Here is a 25,478-nt window from a genome sequence, read left to right as displayed (position 1 = left end):
AGAGTTGGGAAGGAATAGAATCTGGGGTTGTGTGAGGCAAGGAAGGGTTCAAGCCTTTATCAGTCTGACAGTGTGGCAGGCATGGGATTACTTAACCTGTGGCCTCATGTAATCTTCCCACTACCTTGTCGGGTAGAGGAGTGTGGAGCAAGAAAAGGAAAGAGAAGGTAAAAGTCATGGTCAGGATCAGCCTGAGAAGTTGCAATGAGGCCTAGGGGAGTGGGGCGTGGGGGCAGGTAGGTGGAGCCTCCAGCGTGGGCTATCCCTGGACATGACTGAGGCACAAGAGCACGGAATCGAGCTGTTGAGAAGGTGGTGGATGCTGAGGGTTTGAGGAGCTATGCAGAGCCTCTGTGGTTCTGGAGGTGCTGTGGCCAAACTGAGTAGAGTTAAAAGCCCAGCAGGAAAAGAGAGCCTTCTGAGCCTGGCCACATCCCAGGGAACCACATGCCACACGTGCCCACACACAGGACAGGGAGCTGAGTAGAGATCACTGTCCCTGTGGCTCCCAATGCCTGCCTGTAGTTTGGTTCCCTTAGGCACCTTGGCCTGGGAACCTAGAGAGATTAGCTTGGGGTCTCATCTTTTTTTTTCCTCCCTCAATCTACCAGGTGACAGGGGATCCTGGAGCTGTGCTGTGGCTTGAGGAGATCCGCCAGGGAGTGGTCAGAGCCAACCAGGACACTAATACAGCTCAGAGAAGTAAATGGACTGAGCAGGGGACCCTGGGAGGGGAGGGATATGGGCTCAGCAGCAGCCCAGATGGTCAGGCGGCCTCCCTGGTCACCTCCGTCTTCCTTCAACCTCTGTGGTGAGGCAGGCCAGAGTCAGAGCAGGAGGGCTGCTGTTCGGACTGCAGGATGGATTTCCTGGCAGTCAGCAGGGCAGGAAATTCTCAGGAGGTGAGAATCCATGGTTCACCCGCTGCCTCCCTCTATGCCTTCCTGTGGACACTTTCCCTGTAATGTGGGTGTGTGAGATCACACAGTAGTCAGAAATCCCATTTCTGCTGGTAACTTGAGTTTGGGTTCCAATAGTCAATCAGCTCTGGCTAGAAAATGTTTAGACTTGGAGTGAGAGAAGAGGAATTGGCAGGAGTTTGAGGAAAATAGGCAGACTCAGTGCAAGTAGACAGGGGTGTGCTGATGTGTGGTGCTGGTGGTGTTAGTTCTCAGTGGCTGTGGTCTCTCTGTCCATCTGTCTGTCTACTAGTGACTGGAAGGCAGATGCTACATCAGCCATTCCCACCTCTTAGGCTCTCTTCTCCTAAGAAACTGTCCCAGAGTCCTCTGCCCATATCCTGCCTTTATGCTTCTCTTTTGAGACAGGGTCTCACTCTGTCACCCAGGCTAGAGGGCAGTGTACTGTGATCTCCATTCACTGCAACCTCTGAAGCAATCCTCCTACCTCAGACTCCTGAGTAGCTGGAAGTACAGGCATGCACTACCATACCTGGCTAATATTTTTTCTTTTTTTTTTTTTGAGACAGAGTCTCGCTCTGTCACCAAGACTGGAGTGCAGTGGTGCAATCTTGGCTCACTGCAACCTCCACCTCCTAGGTTCAGGCGATTCTTGGGCCTCAGCCTCCTGAGTAGTTGGGAGTATAGGCACCCACCACCACAGCTGGCTAATTTTTGTATTATTAGTAGAGACGGGGTTTCACCATATTGGCCAGGCTGGTCTCGAACTCCTGACTTCAGGTGATCTGCCCGCCTTGGCCTCCCAAAGTGCTGGGATTACAGGCGTGAGCCACAGCGCCTGGCCAATTTTTGTATTTTTTTTATAGAGATGGGGGTTTGCCATGTTGGCCAGGCTAGTCTCAAACTCCTGGGCTCAAGTGATCTGCCTGCCTCAGCGTCCCAAAGTGTTGGGATTACAGGCATGAACCACTGCTCTGGGCCTTTATGCTTCTGTTCAAGCTGATTTTCCTTTTATCAAGCCCAACTCAGCCTAGCCCCATGCTGCCTCCCTCGGAGTGCTTCCTTGACTGCTGCTGCCTTTCCCTCCAAGCACAGTTGCATGGTGCTGCTTTTCATGTATGTGTCTCTGTCCATCCTGGGATGTTCCTGTCTACTCCTTCAGAAGGGTGATTTTGTGTCCTCTTTCATGGAATCTGTCCCTAGTGGACAGGCTAAGGCCCATGGGAGGGACTTAGGCGAAGTATTGACTGCTGTCTCCTGATGCCCCTGTCAGTGGCTCTTGGTGTGGCCGCCATCAATCAAGCCATCAAGGAGGGCAAGGCAGCCCAGACTGAGCGGGTGTTGAGGAACCCCGCAGTGGCCCTTCGAGGGGTAGTTCCCAACTGTGCCAACGGCTACCAGCGAGCCCTGGAAGGTGCCATGGCAAAGAAACAGCGTCCAGGTAATGGCCCCAACCTGACCCTCCTCTTCTCTGCCTGCCCCAGCCACCCCTTGCCTACTCTGAACCTTTTCTGCTTGCTTGGTTTCTGCTTAGCAGACTCAGCTTTCTGGGTTCAACATGACATGAATGATGGCACTGCCTACTACTTCCATCTGCAGACCTTCCAGGGGACCTGGGAGCAACCCTCTGGCTGCCGCCTCCACACCTCTCACCTGACCCGGGAGGAGATCCAGGTTGGCAGAGCCCCTGCAAGGGTGGGGGATTTTGGATGGGAATGCCCTGAAGAAGAGGCTCCCACTCCCTGAAAGACCACAGCATCTCTCTCCTGCCTCCACAGTCAGCTGTCACCAAGGTCACTGCTGCCTATGACCGCCAACAGCTCTGGAAAGCCAACACGGGCTTTGTCGTCCAGCTCCAGGCCCGCCTCCGTGGCTTCCTAGTTCGACAGAAGTTTGCTGAGCATTCCCACTTTCTGAGGACCTGGCTCCCAGCAGTCATCCAGATCCAGGTGGCAGGCTCTGGCCTTCTCAGTCTTCAGGGCCTGCGCTTATCTGGGCTCCAGGGTATCCACCCTGCTTCCTTTTTACTGACATGGGAATGATCTTTCGGCCTCTAAATAGTAGTGGTTAAAAGCATAGGTTCTGGACCCAGACCATGTACGTTTGAATCCCAGCTCTGTCACCTCTTAGCTGTGTGACCCTGGCAAGTTACTTACCCTTTCTCCCTCAGTTTCCTCACTGGTCCCTCAGTCTTTTCATTTGAAAAATAGGGCTAATGAAAGCACCTACCTTATAGAGTTGTTATGAGGATTAAGTTGGGTAATATCTCAATTGTTTATAAATTGTGCCTGGGAGGTAGGTAAGAACATGGTAGAAGTTACCATGCTATTTATGTCATCATCATCACTATCCAGAGAGTAAGAGTTGCTTTTTAGCTTCCCCAAGGGAAGAGTGAAATAAGATTTAGCTGGGTGCAGTGGCTAACACCTATGATTCCAGCCAGTCAGAAAGCTGAGGTGGGAGGATTGCATGAGGCCAGGAGTTTGAGGCTGAAATGAGCTATAATGGCACCACTGCATTCCAGCTTGGGCAACAGAGAGAGCAGAGTGAGACCCTGTCTCTAAAAGTGTGTGTGTGTGTGTGTGTGTGTGTGTGTGTGTGTGTGTGTGTTTAGTAAGACATCAAGGCTTAGACACCAGGAGGGCTCGAAGAAGTGGTGGTTAAACAGAAAAGGGGTGAAATATCCTTTAGGAAAAGAAGAGTCTTCTACCTTTCCTCTCCAACCAGCCCTTCCCATTTTTATTCTTCCAACCCGTGGATGGTCCAGTGTGGCCTCTGAGACTGACCTGTAAGTAACTGAGACATGAGGCTGGTAGAGAAGATAGCCAGAGGCACTGTGCAAGCCAGGAATCATGGCAGTTGAGCAGATACCTTCCCAGGCAGATGTGATCTGGAGGGCCTCATGGGGGTGCTGGCAATGTAAAGATGCTTTCATAAACTTTTTGAATGCCAAGAGCATGCCACTTGGCACTAGGCAAGGGTGGGAGATGGGTGCGAGGCCTAAGGGTGAGTAATCACATCTCTCCCCTCACAGAAATTGGAGTACACTTGATGTTAGACATTGTGATAGGAGGGACACAAAGACAACACCAGAGGACTCCAAGGGAGACAGATGTGCAGACCAGGACTGGCAAATGGCCCTTGATTATGACTGACGGTGTTGGGGGGTAATTGAGAGCTTAGGCTTTGGGGTCAGAAGGTGGAGTTTGCCTCCTGGTCCTACCACTTCTGGGTCATATGACATTGGGCACCTTACTTATGCCCTCTCTAGCACTCAGTCTTCTCATTCATAATGATGGTGCTCACCTCATATGTTGATTGGGAAGATTCAATAGGAAAATTACATGTAGCACTTAGTGTGGTAAGTGCTCCATTGATGGGAGCCATTATGAGATTTTGTTTTCAGGGCATTGGTCCCAGAACTCAATACAGAACTTTAGTGAGCTGTATTTAGTGGTCTGAATCATAGGGATTTCTCCATCCTAAGCCCAGTCTGGAATTTCACACTAAGGCGATGAAAAACCACACCGACAGTGAGAAAGAAGATGGAGTCAGAGGGAACATTTGTCACTAGTACCAGAGCTGTGTGGGCTGTGGCCTGGGTTCTGGGAGACAGAGAAAGAGAGAGGTAGCCCAGAGCCTTGAGCCTCTTGCCAGGGGAAAGGAAAATCCAAAATGAGGCTGCCTGGGTGTGCTGAGACTTTATCTCCTAAAAGCTCTGACCCACCCTGGCCAGAACCCCAGCCAGGGTCCTGAATTCTGACCAATTCAGAGGCCTTAAGGAGCCTGGTGGAGGTTGTGTAGTGGGAAAGAGCAGAGAGCAGACCACTCTCTTTCACACCCACAGCAACTTCAGACCACCCACAGCAACTTTCCAGGCAGTACCTGGAGGAGGAAAAGAAAGAGTCCTGAGGGCAGGCATGGAAATGGGGCTTCCTGACCTCTAGGCTCCAACATGGACAGCTGGCATCATGGACCAAGCTATCCTCTTTTACATCCTTTCCCAACAGAGGGGCCATGTAAGCCTCGAGGGAAAGCTGGCAGAACTGGCTTTAGGAAGGGCTGGGGGCAACTGAATGAAAGGGGTTGCTTCCTTGCCGGGCACGGTGGCTCACGCCTGTTAATCCCAGCACTTTGGGAGGCTGAGGCGGGTGGATCACGAGGTCAGGTGTTCAAGACCAGCCTGGCCAACATAGTGAAACCCCATCTCTACTAAAAATTTAAAAAATAACTAGCTGATCATGGTGGCAGGCGCCTGTAATCCCAGCTATTTGGGAGGCTGAGGCAGGAGAATCACTTGAACCTGGGAGGTGGAGGTTGCAGTGAACATGGGGACTAAAAGACAGGAAGGGCCAAGCATGGTGGTTCATGCCTGTAACCTCAGCATTTTGGGAGGCTGAGGTGGGAGGATCACTTGAGTCGAGGAGTTCAAGACTGACCTGAGCAATATAGTAAGACCCCATCTCTACAAAACATAAAAAATTAATCAGGCATGGTGACACATGCCTGTGATTCCAGCTACTTAGGAGGCTGAGGCGGGAGGATCACTTGAGCCTAGGAGGTGGAGGCTGTAGTGAGCCATGACGGCACCACTGCACTCCAGCCTTTGAGACCCTGTCTCAAAGGAAAAAAAAAAAAAAAGAGATGGGAAGGATTTCAGTGGGTAGAGATAGGGCTGGGAACAAGGGTGGGTATAAAAGGTTTGGGGACAGAAAACCATAAGGCATGTTTAGAAGAAAGTGAAAAGTCTGATGCATCTAGGATCCTTAAGAAGGTGGGGACCAGTGGAAAGTCAAATAGGCAGTGTGGGGTCAGATGGTTGAAAACTTCTGGAAATAGGCTGGGACAGTCTAAGAGGTACTTTAGGAAAATTAATCCCACACAAGCTTGGAGTGAAAGGGAAAAGGCTCCTAGGAAGGAGACTGGAATGGAAGAGGGCCTTGAGATTTTAGAGACCAAAGGAGGCATGATTTGTGCAGATGTCAGTTGGACCCTTTGCAGCAGATCAGCTAGGGGAGAGGCCATTGGCCTGACAGCTGAATTACTGGGGACCTTGGTGGGACGATTTGCTGAAAGCTAGGGTCAGGAGCTGGATTGTGTTGTAAAGAGAATGTGAGTTATGAGAGCATTAGTGACCTGCTGCCCAGGTGGCCCCTGGCAGAGATGGTGAGCACATGGCTTTGTGCCTGTACACACTTCGCATCCACACAACCACATTCATTTCCAGACTGCTCTCTGCCCACTTTCTGTGCACATGAGGGAGGGTGGAGTGTGTGATAGGGTGTGGGTGGTCTGCATATGGGTGTATGAGTGTATTTTAGGCTGATATGGTACATACTTTGGTGAAGTTGGTGAGTAGGTGTATGCTTTATTATCTTTTAGGACTGTATCTTATAGTTGAGTTTCTGTGAAGAGGTATTGGTTAGAGGTGTGTGGGTGTGGGTATGTGGGTGTTTGTTCTGGGACCAGGGAGTATGGCAGAGGGCATTGTTGGCTATGTGCAGCCATTTGGTCTTCCCCATGAAGTTGGAAGTTCTTTGAGAACAGGGCCACTTTCCCCTTCCCCCTCTATTTAACTGCCCACTTCCGTTCCCTGGAGAGCCCAGGACAAGGATTTTCTTAAAAGCCTCCCTGACCAAAGGAGACCTACTTGAGTTACTGCCCTTTCTCTCCTGATTTGCAGGCTCATTGGCGGGGTTATAGGCAGCGGAAGATTTACCTGGAGCGGTTGCAGTATTTTAAGGCAAACCTGGATGCCATAATCAAGGTAGCTACAGTGGTTTTGGCAGGCTTCTTTCTCTCGAAAGACCCTCTGAGAACAATCTTGCAGTATTGTCACCTCCTTGTGATCTCTGGATTTGGCTGAATTGGCCTGGGACTGAGGGTGGGCCTCAAGCTGGAGCTGAGGCAGTGTGTTTCTTCTCCCAGATCCAGGCCTGGGCCCGGATGTGGGCAACTCGGAGGCAATACCTGAGGCGTCTGCACTACTTCCAGAAGAATGTGAGTGTCACCTTGCTCCCCCTGCCCACATACCCAACCTTTACCCATGAGACTAGAGCAAGGACAGCCAGCAACCCTTTTCCCATCTGTGTTCGTGGCAGGTTAAGTCCATTGTAAAGATCCAGGCATTTTTCCGAGCCAGGAAAGCCCAGGATGACTACAGGATATTAGGTGAGCTGCCTGATCCACCCTCCCCAGCTGATGGGAGGGAGAGCACCCCACAGAGCCAGGCAGGTCTAGACATCCTTCTGGGACTGCACAGCAGGTAAGGGGAAGGTAGTCATAAGTCGTCTGTGCAGGAACGTGGAGCAGAGGTTGTAACAAAAGCCCACCTGCTCATCCCAATCACAGATAGCCTTGTCACAGTGAAAGTTCTAACCAGGCTCTTTTTGTACCAGGCTTAGATTATCTACCTATTGCTACCACCAAAGCAAAAAGAAAAGGATCTTGCTTCTTTCCTTCGGGTTCCAACTTCTCCCCTCCAGACCTCTGTGGCCCAGCACAAACAAGGCCTGGTGAGGCACACAGAGTCCATTCTGTGGTGTGGGGAATGTGAGAAGCACCCAAGGGTGCTTCATCTTCCTGCTCCATATTCCCCATTAGTTGAGTGCTCATTTAAAGCTTTAAAGAGGTCCTTCCTGGCCCTTGTTCTACAAGTTCAGAAGCCCAGCAAATGGCATCCCCTTCCTTTTTGTGAAATTGACAAGTAGTCCATTTCCACATTCACCTCTAGCCCCTGAGTTCCTGAAGCGGTAGACCCCTTTCCTTCCTGGCCTTGAGGCTGCACTCTTGGGCTTCTGGTGAAATGTCCTATTCAGGAATCCTCTCCTTCACCTCCTCAGTCCTTCTTCGCCCCTGAACTGCCCACAGGGACTTTGCCTGTCCCTTCTCTGGTCATGCACACTCAGGCCATCTGCTTCCTGTCAACAAGCTTCTTTCTCTCCTTCCCTCTCCCCAACCTAGCTCATTCTATTTTGTCTCTGTGGCTACACTAATACCATTGTCCTGGCCATTTTTTGTCTTCTTTTTCTTCTCTTCAGTTTATGGTTTTTCTGGAAGAATTTGTTTTTCCCTAGTGCTGTCTCCTGATTTCACTGGCCCCCAAACTTTATTCAGAGCTCTACCATTTACTAGCTGTGTGGCTCTCAGCAAGTTACTTAACTTCTTTTTTTTTTTTTTAATTGATTATTTATTTATTTGGGACAGAGTCTCACTCTGTCACCCTGGCTGGAGTGCAGTGACACAATCACGGCTCACTGCAGCCTCAACCTTGCAGGCTCAAACTATCCTCCCACCTCAGCCTCCTGAGTAGCTGGGACTGGAGGCATACACTACCACAACTGGCTAACTTTTGATTTTTTGTAGAGATGGGGGTCTCCCCATTTTGCCCAGACTGGTCTCAAATTCCTGGGCTCAAGTGATCCACTCGCCTTGGCTGCCCAAAGTTCTGGGATTACAGTCGTGAGCCACCACACCTGGCCAATTAACTTCCTTCTTGCCCACTTTTCTCCTTTATAAACTGGACATAATTCTAATATTTGTCTTGTAGGGTTGTTTTGAGGAGTTAATATGCTCCAAGATGCCATGAATTGTCTTGGATTCTACCTTTCTTCACTCCTCAAAGATTTGTCCCCAGGCCAGGCATGGTGGTGGCTCACACCTGTAATCCCAGCACTTTGGGAGGCTGAGGCAGGAGGATCACCTGAGGTCAGGAGTTTAAGACCAGTGTGGCCAACATGGTGAAACCCTGTCCCTACTAAAAATACAAAAATTAGCCAGATGTGGTGACAGACGCCTGTAATCCCAGCTACTTGGGAGGCGAAGGCAGGAGAATCTCTTGAGCCCGGGAAGCAGAGGTTGCAAGGAACTGAGATCATGCCACTGAATTCCAACCTGGGCAACAGATAAAGACTCTGTCAAAAAAAAAAAAAAAATTTGTTCCCCTATTGTAGCCAGATTAATCCATTAAACCTGTACATGTGATCATGTCACTCACCTCCTTAAGAGTTGTCATGATGCCCTGTTGCCTTGAGGGTAAGGTCCAATCTCCTAACCACAGCTTTGGGACTCTGTGATCCAGCCTTTCCCTGCACCTCTAACCTTACTGACCTGCCCCTCACCACCTACACCTTCTGCACTGTGTTCCAGATACAGTGGACTTTCAGCACTCCCCACATTCACCCTCTCCACCTCCTTTTCACCGACATCAGGGATGTCTCACCTCCTCCTTGCAGTGTTTCTTCACTCCCCAGTGGGGTTGGGCAACCCACTTTTGTTTTCCCAAAGATCCCCATGTTTGCTCTTCTCAAAGCGCTAACCACATTACAGTGAATTGTGGTTTATTTGTCTAGTTTCCCTACTAGACTGCCTTTAGGGACAGGGACTAGTTTTATTCATCTTCCAAATCTGACTCCTTCATTTATTATTAACTGTGTAACGTAGGGCAAGTTGCTTACCTTCTCTGAGTCTCAGAGTTATCATTGGTAAGAGAGGATAGTTATAGTGTACTGACCTCACAGGTGGTCTTAAGTGTGTAAAGCACTTAGAACAGCTTCTGTCTCATAGTAAACATTCTATGTATTAGTTGTTTTGTTGTTATTTCCAATAAATTAGCTCAGAGGCTTCTTTCTTTTTTGCTCAAATACTAATTCCAAAGGTGATTCAAGGAGAATCACCAGCTAGCTCTGACCTCCCCTATATTATAAAGCCCACTGTCCATCCCATCTACCTGTCCTTCCTGGTGTGTACAGACACTCCTGACAGAGGAGCACTGTGAGGGCAAGCAGGGCTGAGTGGTGGCTGGCAGGTAGGAGGAGGAGCAGGTTGGCCCAGCAGAAGTGACTGGTAAATTGCGGTAGACAAGGGAGGTCTGGGAGGATAATCAGAGGGAGCTGTGGCTCTGGCTTTGGTGTCAGAGGTTCCTGGGATAGGCCCAGGCTGGGGTGAATCAGAAGTAGGGGAAGAGCAGCTATTATGTCATCTCCAGTTATAAGACAGGGGGCTCAGGGACAGGCCTGGCTAAGAGGCTACCCACTGCCCTCCAAGTGCAAGCAGAACCAGTTAGGAGACGACTGGGGTTGGGGACCTGCTGATTCCAAGCAGAGCGGGGACTGGGGTGGGCTAACTCTGGGGCAGGGACTGGCAAGGAGGCCTCTGATGAGACATGCCTAATCCTGATGCCTCCTCCCTTCCTCCCAGTGCATGCACCCCACCCTCCTCTCAGTGTGGTCCGCAGATTTGCCCATCTCTTGAATCAAAGCCAGCAGGACTTCTTGGCTGAGGCAGAGCTGCTGAAGCTCCAGGAAGAGGTAGTTAGGAAGATCCGATCCAATCAGCAGCTGGAGCAGGACCTCAACATCATGGACATCAAGATTGGCCTGCTGGTGAAGAACCGGATCACTCTGCAGGTGTGGGGCCCACCAGTCCTCCCCTTCCCCAGATCTGTCTACCTCTGGAGATGTGATGCTGACCATTCTCTGTTTGCTAATCAATTTTTTCAAAATGGTGTGGATTTTATCACCTGACTCAGTTCCTTGTTCCAGTGGCCCTCTGCCATTCTAATAAATCATTTCGGGGGACCCATGACAGAGTAGAAAGAGCATGAGACCTAAAATCAGAATGCCCGGCTCTGCTGATTCCTAGGGATGGGGCTGTGGGTGCTCATTTCACTTCTAAGTCTGTTTTCTCATTAGCAAACTGGGAATAATGAGAATGTCCGCCTCTCCAGGCCAAATATAGAGATAGATAAGAAAGCTCTTTAAATCATAAATTACCATACAAATATGCAGTGACAGGGTAATAGTGACATAGTGATAGCTCCACCTCAAATGTGTGTAGCAGTCTAATAAGAAGTGATAGCAAAAGCCAAATAGACACAATTCCTCAGCCTGGCAACCCAATTCTCTTTGGAGACTCACTCCCATGACAGGAGAGGAACCAGATGGAGTCTCAGGGCACTAGGAGGGGCCCTTCCTCACCCTAGAACTGCTTCTCTCCTCCAGCTTATGCCTGTTCCTTGAACAGCAGAAAGCCCTGGCTCTTCAAGGCGCTGATTCTGGACCATACATTCTGTGCCCTGGGATGGCCTAGGCTGGTTGTATCACCCATTCCTCCACCCCTGCAGGAAGTGGTCTCCCACTGCAAGAAGCTGACCAAGAGGAATAAGGAACAGCTGTCGGATATGATGGTTCTGGACAAGCAGAAGGGATTAAAGTCACTGAGCAAAGAGAAACGGCAGAAACTGGAAGCATACCAACACCTCTTCTACCTGCTCCAGGTTAGCAGAGGACTTTCCAAGGAGAAGTCTCTCCCATCTCCTGAGGGTCTGAGACTTCAAGGCCTTCTTGTCTGTGCCTTTGACACCATGCAAGGTGTCCTTTCCCATAATCTTAATTCCTTATCCCCAGGAAAAGAGACTACCTCTTCCCCTGTTTGTCTGGAATGTCACTAGCACCTGGAGAAAGTGTGGTAGTGCTTTCTCCATTCCAGATTTCCATCGAGGGAAAACCTTTCTTTATCCTATCACTGGTCCTCGAAGTACATGGTCAGCCATTCCTGTCTCCCCTCTTGCTTGCAGACTCAGCCCATCTACCTGGCCAAGCTGATCTTTCAGATGCCACAGAACAAAACCACCAAGTTCATGGAGGCAGTGATTTTCAGCCTGTACAACTATGCCTCCAGCCGCCGAGAGGCCTATCTCCTGCTCCAGCTGTTCAAGACAGCACTCCAGGAGGAAGTCAAGTAGGCTCTCCAGACACAAAGGAATGGGGAGAGAATGGGTTAAGAGATGCCCCTGTTGGCTTCTTCACAAGGTGACAGCTTGTTGAGGCTTAAGGGTAGAAATGGAATCAGAAGACCTCTCTTCTCTGCCTCCTGTGGAGAAACTGTAAAACATCTGGGACAGCACAGTGGGAGGATATGGGCTGACATGCTAACACAAAGGTTGAGAGAGATATCAAGACATTCCTTAAGAGCAGGGACACCAGGGCAGGCTTTGAGAGCCAAAATCTCAAAAAGAAAAAGTAACGGTTTGTCCTACACAGAGGCAGAAGACTAGCTTCAATGACCTCTTAAACCACAGGTCAAAGGTGGAGCAGCCCCAGGACGTGGTGACAGGCAACCCAACAGTGGTGAGGCTGGTGGTGAGATTCTACCGCAATGGGCGGGGACAGAGTGCCCTGCAGGAGATTCTGGGCAAGGTTATCCAGGATGTGCTAGAGGACAAAGTGCTCAGCGTCCACACAGACCCTGTCCACCTCTATAAGAACTGGATCAACCAGACTGAGGCCCAGACAGGGCAGCGCAGGTGAGCACATGGGCAGAGGGAGAGCTCTTTTTGATCAGCTGTGTCTCGACCCTACTGGGGAAGCTTGGGTGTACTTTGAAGGTGGCATATAAATGGGCGTGCTGATTTATGCAAATATGATACCAGCTTTTTAGGCATGAATAAGGTAGTCTTTTAGACCCCCTCTGATAATTAACATGAAACTAATGTAAATGACTCCAGACCTGGTGGGCTTAACTAAAATGAGTACAGATGAATATGCAAATGTGCTTAATTGCTATGTCAGTGCTTGCAAATGATGTGTCAAATTTGCTGGCAGTAGGGCCGGGCCCAGTGGCTCACGCCTGTAATCCCAGCACTTTGGGGGCTCAAGGTGGGCGGATCACCTGAGGTCAGGAGTTTGAGACCAGCCTGGCCAACATGGTGAAACCCCAACTCTACTAAAAATACAAAAATTAGCCTTGTGTTGTGGCCTACTCCTGTAGTCCCAGCTACTTGGGAGGCTGAGGCAAGAGAATCACTTGAACCTGGGAGGCAGAGGTTGCGGTGAGCTAAGATCGTGCCACTGCACTCCAGCAATAGAGTGAGACTCTGTCCCCCCTACCAAAAAAAAAATTGCTGGGAGTTAGGACATGGACTCCTATTTATAGGGGTATAGATGAATATTTCTATTTATAGATGAATAGGCAAACGAGATAGTGGGAGAAATAGGTTGCCCTTATCGCCTGGGGTCATTGCTCAGGTCTCTAGGTGCTAGGGAAACATAGCCACGGAGGCGAGCAGGCAATCCTGGTGGCTGTTCTGGATGGCACAGGAGGCTTTAAGTGAGGAAACTATAAGGCTCTGGCCCAGCCTCTCCATTATTCCAAACTCCCAAAGACTATTTGCAGCGCAGCCGCCTGCTTGTCATCTGTTCCCCTTAGAAGCGTCCATAGATTCCAGGTTCTCTGTTCCTTCCTACATTCTTCCAGCTTCCCTGTAGATACTCTAACTCTTCTTCACCTCCCGATTGCATTTCTCCAGTCCTTACTCTCATTCTGGCCCTTTCTCCTTTAGCATGCTGAGCTGTCCTTAGCACATCTGTATAAGATCTTGTTGTTAGACAAGAGTTTAAGGAATAGGGCCTTGGGGAAGGAGGCCATTGGAGGGTGCTCCTGTTTATACCTTGTCTCTCTCTGCTCATAGCCATCTCCCGTATGATGTCACCCCGGAGCAGGCCTTGAGCCACCCCGAGGTCCAGAGACAACTGGATATCGCCCTACGCAACCTCCTCACCATGACTGATAAGTTCCTTGTAGCCATTACTTCATCTGTGGACCAAATTCCGTATGTGCAACAGCCCCACCCCAGCCTACACATGGGATTTTGAGAGGGCCAGGCCACCATGGGGAGCAGAGCAGGGTGATAGTCCTGCAGGGAGGAAGGCAGGGAGGGAGATAGAGCCAGGGGTACTCAGAGGGGTTCCTGGAGAGATGTGGGGAATGTTCCAAGCTCCTGCTAGACAGCTGAGCTGAAAGATGGCATGTAGGTCTGCATGTGGCCTGGTAAGATGTCAGTGGAACCAGAGCAGGGACCCTAAAATGATCTCAGGGACACTTTATTATCTAAGAGCAAATGAGGAGAAAATGGGACTCTTCAGTTCCTAATATCAAAAATAAATATTTTAAGCCCATAAAGTACTTTATAGTTCTCTCTTTTCTTTAAATTTAGTCAATACATTTGGTTTTCTACATTTATTTTTTGACACATAATAATTGTACATGTTCATAGGGTACAGTGTGATGTTTTGATACATATATACATTGTGCAATGAATGATGAAATCAAGGTAATTAGCATATCTATTACCTCAAACATTTATTTGTGGTGAGAACATTCAAAATCCTCTCTTCTAGCTATTTTGAGATATACAATACATTATTATCAACTATAGTCACCTCCTGTGCAATAGAGCACCAGAATTTATTCTTTCCACCTGACTATAACTTTGTACCCATTGACCAACCTCTCCCCATCTTCTGTCCCCCTCTCCTGCCCTCCCCAGGCTCTGGTAACCACCATTCTACTCTCTACTCCTGTGAAATCACCTTTTTTAGATTCCACATATGAGTGAGATCATGCAGTATTCGTCCTTCTGTGTTTGGCTTATGTCACTTAACACGAACCTCTAGGTTCATCTATGTTGTCGAAATGGCAGGATTTCATTCTTTTGTTTGTTTTTCTTTATTTTTTATTATTTTTGAGACAGGGTCTCACTCTGTTGCCCAGGCTGGAGTGCCCAGGGCAAGATGAGGATGCTGAAAAGGGGAACCCATAGAGTTCATAACCCTGCTCCCCAAAGCTGGAGAACTGGATTAAGAGTTTACAATTAGGAGTAAGAAAAGATTGTTCTAGGCTTAAGAAAGGAAAGTACACAATGAGCTGTAAACTTCTGTCTCTGGTACCCTAGGAGGGGAAATTGCTTTTAAACGAATTTAATTACATTTGTAGGTGGCACATCCATAATAAGAATAATAATGATAATGAAGTCTAGCACATTTGAATAGTACTCTACCATTATGCATTACTCTCGCAGACATAATTTCACTTGATCCTCAAAAAACCCTGTGAGAAGAGAGGGCAAGAATGATCATTCCCATTTTCTAGACCAGGGGACAGACTTACAAAGGGGAAGGAAATAGCCTAAGATAATATCTCTGGTTGGTGGTGGAGTCCAAACTGGAGCTTCTCCTCCTGGCTACTTGATCTCCTTGGGACCCTGCCTCTAGCCCAGACTAGGCCACTCACAGGTGCTCTGTGACAGCTGACAAGGTTGACTACCTCGGAGCCACCTAGGCTGTCCTAGGACAGGGTTTTGGCTGTGAGTGTCAAATACCCAAGCTTTAGGTTAACAGTGCCTCTGGGGGATGGGGGATGACTGTGGTGATCTGGAGTGCTCTGTAGGGGAGACCAGAGAGTCTCAAAGAAGAGGTTCTCAAGCCAGGTTGGAGGCTGTGTGAGACATTTAGTAGATAATAGGCCCCTGGTCCTGACTACTGACACAAGGCAGGAGGGATGGACAAGGCCCAGAGATGTTCAGAGGAAGGCAGCAGGGAGGTGGCTATGTATAGTGGAGGGACAGTGCTTGAGCTCCACTCTGGAGTGGCTGAGCCTTGGGGAGGAGAGACAGCCATGCACTCAAGCTCTTATATCTGGCAGAGAGAGATGGGCAGAGGCACAGGCACAGTGCACCTGTTTCTTTGTCCCCAGGTACGGGATGCGATATGTGGCCAAAGTCCTGAAGGCAACTCTGGCAGAGAAATTCCCTGACGCCACAGACAGCGAGGTCTATAAGGCAAGTGTTATCTTCCCACCCCCACCTTTCAATCCCTCCTTTGCTTTGCTGGTACCTGCGATCCTCAGACCGAAACAAAAACACAAAAAATCCTATGCCATAAAAATCCAAGGAGGGAAATATGCTGCCCCTTGTAAATGGAGCCTGGCTCACGCTGGGGCATGAGCGAACAGAGTGGGCAACACTGGCTTCTTGTCAGGAGATCTAGGTTCAAGTCCCAGCTCTTGCTCAGGTTTGCTGTGTGGCCTTGAGAAAGTTGCCTGCCTGCTCTGGGCCTGTTTTCTTTGAAGTGAGGGGGTTGGCCCAGGTATCCCTTCCAGCCAAGCAAGCTGGGAATGTGGGGCTGCACCAGTCAAGGTGGCCCCTGGACACTTCTGGGAGAGTCTTCTCTGCCCTCAGGTGGTCGGGAACCTCCTGTACTACCGCTTCCTGAACCCAGCTGTGGTGGCTCCTGACGCCTTCGACATTGTGGCCATGGCAGCTGGTGGCACCCTGGCTGCCCCCCAGCGCCATGCCCTGGGGGCTGTGGCTCAGCTCCTACAGCACGCTGCGGCTGGCAAGGCCTTCTCTGGGCAGAGCCAGCACCTGCGGGTCCTGAATGATTATCTGGAGGAAACACACCTCAAGTTCAGGTCTTGGGTCCCTTTCCTCTCTGTCCCCTTTCTTCCCTCTTCTCATCTTTGACATCCCGCTTCTCCCCTCCAGAATCCATGAGGACAAGAGGCATAAATAGAAGGGAAGAGCGTAATGAGTGGGGTGGAGGATAGGTTGTTGGAAGGACTCCTCAGTGGAGAGAAAGGAGACTATTAAGAGAGATTGGCTTGAGGGGTCACTGGGACAGAGGTAGGGCAGGACAGAGGGCAGAAGCTGAGACTGGAGAGTCCAAATTGGCCTGAGCAATCACTGGAGAAGGCTGGGGAAAGGATGGGGACAGAAGATGTGTGGGGTGCTGGCCCTCCCCGCTCTCTCACATGCCCTCCCTTTGGATAGGAAGTTCATCCATAGAGCCTGCCAGGTGCCAGAGCCAGAGGAGCGTTTTGCAGTGGACGAGTACTCAGACATGGTGGCTGTGGCCAAACCTGTGGTGTACATTACCGTGGGGGAGCTGGTCAACACGCACAGGGTGAGGGCCTGAGATCTGGAGAGTGTTGACTGGGTGGGCAGGGGTTTGGTAGCCTGTGATGGGGTAGTGGGCTGGCCCCAGGGAGAAGACCTGGCTCAGACCCTGCATTTCCTTTTCTTCCTCTGTCCTGCAGCTGTTGCTGGAGCACCAGGACTGCATTGCCTCTGATCACCAAGACCCCCTGCATGAGCTCTTGGAGGACCTTGGGGAGCTGCCCACCATCCCTGACCTTATTGGTGTGTGCCCTCCTTGGCAGCCGGGGCCAGCTAAGGGGCCTGCAGGGAGGGAGGGACAGGCAGGCAGACAGGCCATGTGAGCGCACCCATGCAGTCTAGGTCTTGTGCCAGGTGGCTAGTTCCATACTCTCCCTCTAGTCCTGACATGGGCACAGGGACACAGATTGAAGTGGAGAAGGTAGACAGACGGTAGAGGGACCCGTGATCATCAGGTAAATGGCCAATTAAATGATGTGAAAGAGGCACGGGGATAAGGGTCTCATTAGGTTTCTCTGAGAAGGAGGCGTTTCTGGGCCATGGAATAGGAGGAAGCCAACTTACTGGGAGGAAGGATAGAATGAAGATGGTGATTAGAGAGAGCCAGGAGCTGCAGGCTGGGGGAGGCATGGCTCCTCTACCCTCAGGGCACCCAGGGCTGAGGGTGTGGGGGTGGCACAGCCCCAGTAACACGAGGGTATGCTCTGTGGGTAACAGCCCTTCCATCGGTGCTAAGGGTTGGGGACACAGGGTGGTTCTGCAGGCCAGTGTGGGAAAACTTCTTGGAAGAGGGGCATGTAGAGCAGCCGATTTAACATGACCCGATTGGTGCGTGCATGCGTGCGTGCGTGCGTGTGTATGCCTGTCTCCCTCTCATTCCTCACCACACCTCAGGGGAGAGCATTGCTGCAGATGGGCACACGGACCTGAGCAAGCTAGAAGTGTCCCTGACACTGACCAACAAGTTTGAAGGACTGGAGGCAGACACTGATGACTCCAACACCCGTAGCCTGCTTCTGAGGTGGGTGACACCAGCCTCTGCCCCTGCCTACCTAAGCTCCCCAGCCCTGAGGCCAGTAAAATGGCCTTACTTTGAGGCGCCCATTTCACTTTCTTCCTGGGCTCCCTTATCCTTCAGGAAGTTCTCCCTGAAGCCTACCTTTATTCCCCTTGCTGCAGCCTTGGCTGTTTTCTGTCTGATATCCTCAGCTTTTTGCTCTGTGTTGTACTGAAAGTAAAGGAATGATGAAGATATTGGCAACAGCAGATGTTTGCATATTGTGCTGTTTACCAAATGGCTTTTTTCTTTTTTCAAGTAGAGACAGAATTTCACCATGTTGCCCAAGCTGGCCTCAAACTCCTGGTCTCAAAGCCATCCACCTGCCTCAGCCTCCCAAAGTGCTAGGATTACAGGCTTGACCCACAGCGCCTGGCCCAAATGCTTTTTTATATGTTATCGTTTATTCTTAGAGACAAGCTATGAGGTAGATGGTGGCTTCTCCTCTTCATAGTTGAGGAAAGACTCAGTAGTTATGTGATTTATCCAAAGTTCCATAGCCAGTGGGTTGTAGAGCTCATGTTCTAATTCCGCTTTTTTTTTTTTTGGATACAGAGTCTCACTCTGTCACCCAGGCTGGAGTGCAGTGACGTAAACTCAGCTCACTGCAACCTCCACCTTCTGGGTTCAAGCGATTCTCCTGCCTCAGCCTCCCAAGTAGCTGGGACTACAGGTGCTTGCCACCAACCCCGGCCAATTTTTGTATTTTTAGTAGAGATGGGGTTTCACCATGTTGGCTGGCCTGGTTTTGAACTCCTGACCTCAAGTGATCTGCCTGCCTTGGGCTCCCAAAGTGCTGGAATTACAGGTGTGAGCTACCACGCCCAGCCTAATTCCACATTCTTGTTGAGTGTGATGGTCAGGAGATGGGCATGGGGCTTTTCTTCCCCAGTTCTACAAAAGTGAGGGAGGATCCCCAGTAGGGGTGGGCTGGTCATCTGGGCAGAAGTGGAGCCAAAGTGCCAGCTCAAACTCCCTGCCAACAAGGCAACCCCCCTTCCACCCACTCATGCACTCAATAAACAAGTGAGCTGACCAGGCGCAGTGGCTCACATCTGTAATCCCAGCACTTTGGGAGGCCGAGGCAGGTGGATCACCTGAGGTCAGGAGTTGGAGACCAGCCTGGCCAACATGGTGAAACCCTGTCTCTACTAAAAATTAAAAAATTAACCAGGCGTGGTGACAAGCACCTGTAATCCCAGCCACTTGGGAGACTGAGGCAGGAGAATCACTTGAACCTCGGAGGTGGAGGTTGCAGTGAGCTGAGATCATGCCATTGCACTCCAACCTGGTGACAGGAGTGAAACTCCATCTCAAAAAAAAAAAAAAACAAAAAAACAAGTGAGCTGAGTATCGTCTTTGTCCTGCCCATCAAAGGGCTGAGAGCAGGGTCGGGCTAGGGCTGAACACAGCACCACCAAGAGGGCAGTGGGTGTCAGATGCATTGAGAGCTAAGGAGAAGGGATGGCTGGGCTGGAAGGACATGTGTGCTCAGCTGAAGGACTCAAAGGAAGATAGTTTGTGGGGAAGGTATCCTAGTCTACGACATCCCCTATCCCTCACTCTCTCTCCTTACCTCCTAGCAGCCATGCTATAGAGCATGGTCCACTTACTCTTAGACCTCTGGCCAGTCCCATGTCCAGGCCCTTCCCCTGCCCCTTACCTCTCCTCTGTCACTGCCTCCTTGTGCAGCACCAAGCAGCTCTTGGCCGATATCATACAGTTCCATCCCGGGGACACCCTCAAGGAGATCCTGTCCCTCTCGGCTTCCAGAGAGCAGGTGGGTAGCTGCGCCAGCCCACAGGTTCTATCTCATTCATCCCCGCCTCACCCCAACTGCACCACTGCTGCTTCCCTCCTCTGAACCTCACCCACAGTCGGCCAGAAGCAGACACCTGTGCTCACCAGTAATGAAAACTCTGGAGGCCTACAGGGTGAGGGACACAGCTTTAGCCTTGGGAAGCCTCAGGCTACAGAGTCATGGGGCCCCACCCCTCTCCCCACTGCACACACTGAAACAAGCACCAACACTAGGGCTATGGGGGGCGCTGAGAGGCGGTCTGGGAAGGCACCCCTGGAAGGCCTGTACTCAGAAGAGTGGTCTGCTAGAAAGCCTGGAGGCAGGAGAAGGTAGTAGGCGGGTGGGGGGCCAGGGGCATGTTGGGCCTGATGGAGCGAAGACTGAACCAGGGTCTTCCCAGAGAAAAGGTGGGGATGGCCAGTAGAGGTATGTCCCAAGACGAAACAGACAGGGAAATGCCCCCAAACATCCTGGGCCATCAGAAAGATCCATTGTTGGGAAGTCACAGCTAGTGTCTGTCCGGAATCCTTTATGCCGTGACCTGGGTTTGGGTCTTCTTTGAGCCACTCTTCCCCTGTGGTGATCTATGAGGTGATCTATGAGGCCCTCCCATGCGTGACACCATGTGTTACGATGTTATACCTTGATATTCTTCATAAGCTATGCCCTGCCCCAGCCATACCCTGCAGAGGCTGGGCTCTGGGGCACTTTCTTAATGATACCCAGAAAAATCTCAGGCCTCCCTTTGTTGCTGGTGCCCATGGAGTCTTCCCTGGTGTGGGAGCAGACTGGTAGGGCCTGGTAGACCCCTCCAGCATCCCTGTGTCCCCAGGAAGCAGCCCACAAGCAGCTGATGAGCCGACGCCAGGCCTGTGCAGCCCAGACACCGGAGCCACTGCGACGACACCGCTCACTGACAGCTCACTCCCTCCTGCCACTGGCAGAGAAGCAGCGGCGTGTCCTGCGGAACCTGCGCCAACTTGAAGCCCTGGGGTTGGTCAGCGCCAGAAATGGCTACCAGCGGCTAGTGGACGAGCTGGCCAAGGTAACAACCTGGGCCTGGGCTCCATGTGCCTTTGTGTATGTGTGTGTGTGCGTGTGCATGTACATGTTAATCCATAAATGTTGGTGGGCCCCTCCTGATGAGTGCCCACCCAAAATTGTCACCAGCTAGAGGAAGGCTGAGGGTCCGTTTTGAAGGAAACATCTTTTTTTTTTTTTTTTTTTTTGAGACAAAGTCTCACTCTGTCATCCAGGCTGGAGAGCAGTGGTGTGATCTTGGCTCACTGCAACCTTCACCTCCTGGGTTTAAGCGATTCTCCTGCCTCAGCCTCCCAAGTAGCTGGGATTACAGGTGCGCACTGCCACACCTGGCTAATTTTTGTAGTTTTAGTAAGAGACATGGTTTCACCATGTTGACCTGGCTGGTTTCAAACTCCTGACCTCAGGGTCCGCCCACCTTGACCTCCCAAAATGCTGGATTACAGGCATGAGCCACTGCACCTGGCCAAATTTTTGTATTTTTAGTAGAGACAGGGTTTCACCATGTTGGCCAGGCTGTTCTCAAACTCCTGACCTCAAGTAATCTGCCTGCCTTAGGCTCTCACAAAGTGCTGGGATTACAGGTGTGAATCACCACACCTGGCCTGAAGGAAAGATCTTGAAATTACTCAGGGAGGAGGGTGTTCTTGCAACTCTTTTTTTTTTTTTTTCCCCACATTAGCTGGGTAATGTGCCCAGGTCAGAAGGTTTGAGAGAAGCATATCTCACACATGAGCATGAAAACCCAATCCTCAGCTTATGACCTACAAAAGTATCCTTGCAACTTTCTTTTACCAAAAAACAAAGGCCTTGAAACCAGTTAGTCCTCAATGGACAGAGGCCCTGAGGACATGCCTTAAGGGCCCTGAGGACATGCCTTAAGGATTTGGAATACCATCCTTGAGATTTTCCTTCTAGGAAAACAGCCCTGAAGCCTGTTCTTCAAAGAGCCTCAGTGTGTAACTCTTGGGCTTGTGTCAGGCCCTAAGTCTCTCCTGCCAGGAAGGACCACTCATCCCTCCCTCTGTTCCCCAACCCCAGGACATCCGCAACCAGCACAGACACAGGCACAGGCGGAAGGCGGAGCTGGTGAAGCTGCAGGCCACATTACAGGGCCTGAGCACTAAGACCACCTTCTATGAGGAGCAGGGTGACTACTACAGCCAGTACATCCGGGCCTGCCTGGACCACCTGGCCCCCGACTCCAAGTAGGTGCTGCTTTCTCGTAATTGGACGGTTATGTGTGACTTCTCACCCCTGCCCATGTCACCTTTGCCCCACTATCTCCCAGCTGTGAAAGGGGAATCTCACCCAGCACAGCATAGTCCCTTCGTAAGTCTGGTCTTTGAGCCTCACTTACAAAGTCTTGGGCTCAAGTGCAGCCCTCCTCCTCTGTCTTCCATCAGTGAGAAGTCTTTCTTGGGGTCTCATTTCCTTTCCAGCCACAAAAAACAAGTTTCTTTGGTGGTAAAGTGTTTGTTGGATGAATTCTCTGGGGCCTTCTTTTAATCAGGAGTTCTGGGAAGGGGAAGAAGCAGCCTTCTCTTCATTACACTGCTGCTCAGCTTCTGGAAAAGGGTGTCTTGGTGGAAATTGAAGATCTTCCCGCCTCTCAGTATGTGTCTTTGGAGGGCAGGATGTCAGCCCCTTCCTGTCCTCTAACTTGGGGGTGGAGCTGTGGGCTGGGCACCGGGTGGAAGAGAAGGAGAAGCATGGTCCCGGTCTTGAAGGAGCTGCTAGAATGATGGTGGAGACAGAGCATGCCCAGACAGAAAGTGAGGGGCCGTGGACATGGTCTAGCACAGTTCTAGATGCCCTGAGGCGAGGGTACTGGGAAAGCTTTCCAGAGGTGAGAACAGCTGGGTAGGGCGGGGCAGATAAAGAGATGGTGTGGGGAGCAGAAGTAAAACTAGGAGAAGACAGCGAGCTGGACCCTCTGGGAGTGACAGAGGGAAAGCTGGCTCTGGATGACACCGCTGCCCAGGATGAGGAGCAGTAGGTGCAAGAATGTGGCTGTAGCCCTGGAAAGAGGCAGTGGGTTCCTGTTTTGAATCCTGTTCCTGACAGCTTCAGAAACGTCATCTTTGACATCACCCCGGGAGATGAGGCAGGAAAGTTTGAAGTAAATGCCAAGTTCCTGGGTGTGGACATGGAGCGATTTCAGCTTCACTATCAGGTGAGGGGACAGTCCCGTGAGCCTGCAGGACACCTGCTGGGCTTTAGGTGCTGGCCTGAAGAGAGCAACTGGCCTCACTTCCCTAGTCCTCAGATGACACCAGCTCAGTTTTTCACCCAATCAGTATTGTCTGTTCCTGAAGAGAAGGGTGGGGGTCTTTGCAGCCCCAGCCCCCCTTTCCCCATGCCCTGACACAGACCCAGCATCAGGGAGAGTGCAGTGGGCTGCTGGTGTCAGAAGCAGGATTAATATTTGAAGCCCTATCACATGTCAAGGACTTTACATGTTACCTCCTTTAATCCTCTCCACAGCTCTGAAGTATTATCCCTATTTTACAAGCTCTAGGCTAAAAGGTTAAGAAGCTGGCCTAAGTCATAGGCCAGTGTTCAGGAAAGGAGTGAAGCAGTGGTGTTTTTGGGTTTTGTTGTTGTTGCTTTTTTGGTTTTTTTGTTTGTTGGTTTGAGACGGAGTCTCACTCCATCTCCCAGGCTGGAGTGCAATGGCACGATCTCGGCTCACTGCAACCTCTGCCTCCCAGGTTCAAGCGATTCTCCTGCCTCAGCTCCTGAGTAGCTGGGGTTACAGGCACACACCACCACTCCTGGCTAACTTTTTGTGTGTTTTTAGTAGAGACAGGGTTTCACCATGTTGGTCAGGCTGGTCTCAAACTGCTGACCTTGTGATCTGCCCATCTCGGCCTCCTAAAGTGCTGGGATTACAGGCATGAGCCACTGTGCCCGGCCAAGCAGTAGTTTTAAATCCAAATCTTTTTGCTCTGCTGTTTTGCCTTTTGAGTAAGAAAAATGACTTTGGCCGGGTGCAGTGGCTCACGCCTATAGTTCCAGAACTTTGGAAGGCCGAGGCGGGCGGACCACAAGGTCAGCAGTTCGAGACCAGCCTGGCCAATATGGTGAAACCCCATCTCTACTAAACACAAAAATTAGCCTGGTGTGGTAAAATTAGCCTGGTGTGGTGGCACCTGACTGTAATCCCAGCTACTCAGGAGGCTGAAGCAGGAGAATCACTTGAACCTGGGAGGCAGAAATTGCAGTGAGCCGAGATCACGCCACTGCACTCTAGCCTGGGAGACAGAGTGAGACTGTGTCTCAAAAAAATAAATAAATAAAATAAGGAAAACAATTTCAATCCCTGGTTCTGCTTGAGCTGACATTTGATGAAGTCACTGTACCTCTCTTGCCTCAGTCTCCTCATTTGTGAAGTGGGATTTCAATGCCCTACTTCAGTGGCCAGTGCCACTGGTGACTGCAGAAGGCCCCATGATGTGAGTGTTTTGTACACCATCTGACTGGACCACATTCAGAAGCCCTTAAACTCCCCTCCCTGCCTCTTCCCTCCTAGGACCTCCTGCAGCTCCAGTATGAGGGTGTGGCTGTCATGAAACTCTTCAACAAGGCCAAAGTCAATGTCAACCTTCTCATCTTCCTCCTCAACAAGAAGTTTTTGCGGAAGTGACAGAAGCAAAGGGTGCTACCCAAGCCCCTCTTACCTTGCTGGATGCTTTCTTCACCACTGCGCTTCCCTGCAGACACCCAGACCTCAGGACTGGGCAAGGCCCAGGGATTCTCACCTCTTCCCCAGCTGGGAGGAGCTTGTTTGCCTGGCCACAGACAGTGTATCTTCTAATTGGCTAAAGTGGGCCTTGCCCAGAGTCCAGCTGTGTGGGTTTTATCATGTATGATAAACCCCTGGCTTTCCTGCCAGATGGTAGAACATGGACCTTGGCCTGGGAAGGCCATTATTCTTGTGTCTGCTACTGCCCTCCCACAGTCACCCCAATATTACAAGCGCTGCCCCAGCGACTTGATTTCACCTCTGTATTCCTTCTCTTTGCACTCGCACAAAGCCAGGGCCAGGCTCCCCATCCCTACCTCCCACTGCATCAGCAGTGGGTGTTCCTGCCCTGCCTGAGTCTAGGCAGCTCTGCTGCTGTGATCTGCACACCCTTCAACCCGGGCAGGGACTGGGGGGATACAGTGTGTGTTAGTGCCCACGTGGCATTGTGGCACTGTTGCCCCCCGTGGCGGCATGGGCATGTTGACCTTCCATTAGCCTCAAGTCTTGTTCTCTTGTTTGTGGTCTGTTTAATATGTGGGTCACTAGGGTATTTATTCTCTCTCCCATCCTTACACACTGGATCATTGTGCAGCCTTAATCAGGGTTTTAATGCTTTCTTTTTTTTTTTTTTTCTTTTTTTTTTCTTTTTTTTAGCTCAAAGAGAGTTCTCATTTTCCCTATTCAAACTAATATCCATGCCATGTTTTATACCTTGGATTTAAAGTCACCTTAGGTTGGGGCAAAAGAGTCCTCACTCATGTTTAAGATCTTGTTATTTCAGCTTCATAAGATCCAAGAGGAGTCTTTCCCTTTTCTCTTTTACCCTCAGGATTCTCATGCCTTACAGCTGACTCTTCCAGGCAATTTCCGTAGATCTTCTGTCCTGCCTCTGCCACAGTCTCTGTTGTCCCCACATCTACCCAACTTCCTGTACTGTTGCCCTTCTGATGTTAATAAAAGCAGCTGTTACTCCCACATCTGTTGTTAACCCTTATTTCATTTTCTGTGGAGCTGGTCTTTAAGTTCTGGAACTCATCTTCCCTGAGAGAACTGGGGAATCCTTCCTGCAGCCTCCCCCAGCCCTCTGCCTGCCTCCGGTGTGGGCCCACTCTGCCCGCCTGAGCTCGTAAAAGCTTAATGAGATGTGGCATTTATTCTCTCTTCCCTCTCCCGGG

General features: G+C 50.6%; 1 protein-coding gene and 1 non-coding gene across 3 annotated transcripts in view; one reads left to right on the top strand and one right to left on the bottom strand.

The window, feature by feature from the left end:
- Positions 1–25,278, top strand: part of IQGAP3 (IQ motif containing GTPase activating protein 3) — a 45,825-nt gene extending 20,547 nt beyond the window's left edge. The window contains exons 16-38 of one of the 2 annotated variants that reach the window (XM_025367706.1): positions 612–702; positions 2,194–2,361; positions 2,455–2,594; positions 2,699–2,869; positions 6,604–6,687; positions 6,849–6,920; positions 7,022–7,091; positions 10,119–10,327; positions 11,044–11,196; positions 11,497–11,660; positions 12,001–12,225; positions 13,390–13,530; positions 15,453–15,537; positions 15,937–16,169; positions 16,528–16,660; positions 16,794–16,896; positions 17,548–17,674; positions 19,403–19,490; positions 20,344–20,556; positions 21,594–21,760; positions 22,066–22,167; positions 22,620–22,728; positions 24,088–25,278. In XM_025367706.1, coding sequence (XP_025223491.1) covers positions 612–702; positions 2,194–2,361; positions 2,455–2,594; positions 2,699–2,869; positions 6,604–6,687; positions 6,849–6,920; positions 7,022–7,091; positions 10,119–10,327; positions 11,044–11,196; positions 11,497–11,660; positions 12,001–12,225; positions 13,390–13,530; positions 15,453–15,537; positions 15,937–16,169; positions 16,528–16,660; positions 16,794–16,896; positions 17,548–17,674; positions 19,403–19,490; positions 20,344–20,556; positions 21,594–21,760; positions 22,066–22,167; positions 22,620–22,728; positions 24,088–24,201 — 3,162 coding nt within the window. In that variant the 3' untranslated portion in view covers positions 24,202–25,278. Of the gene's footprint in view, positions 1–611; positions 703–2,193; positions 2,362–2,454; positions 2,595–2,698; positions 2,870–6,603; positions 6,688–6,848; positions 6,927–7,021; positions 7,092–10,118; positions 10,328–11,043; positions 11,197–11,496; positions 11,661–12,000; positions 12,226–13,389; positions 13,531–15,452; positions 15,538–15,936; positions 16,170–16,527; positions 16,661–16,793; positions 16,897–17,547; positions 17,675–19,402; positions 19,491–20,343; positions 20,557–21,593; positions 21,761–22,065; positions 22,168–22,619; positions 22,729–24,087 lie in introns of both variants that reach the window. The other variant, XM_025367713.1, reaches the window with a different exon arrangement.
- LOC112616515 lies at positions 21,229–21,328 on the bottom strand. The gene has a single exon (XR_003117652.1). It is a non-coding gene; the product is annotated as a small nucleolar RNA U13 (small nucleolar RNA).
- Positions 25,279–25,478: the final 200 nt, after the last annotated feature.

The sequence above is a fragment of the Theropithecus gelada genome, chromosome 1 (assembly GCF_003255815.1).
Source record: "Theropithecus gelada isolate Dixy chromosome 1, Tgel_1.0, whole genome shotgun sequence".
NCBI classification, from domain to species: domain Eukaryota; kingdom Metazoa; phylum Chordata; class Mammalia; order Primates; family Cercopithecidae; genus Theropithecus; species Theropithecus gelada.
The sequence above is the reverse complement of the archived record's forward strand: the minus strand, read 5'-3'. Positions and strand labels throughout refer to the sequence as shown.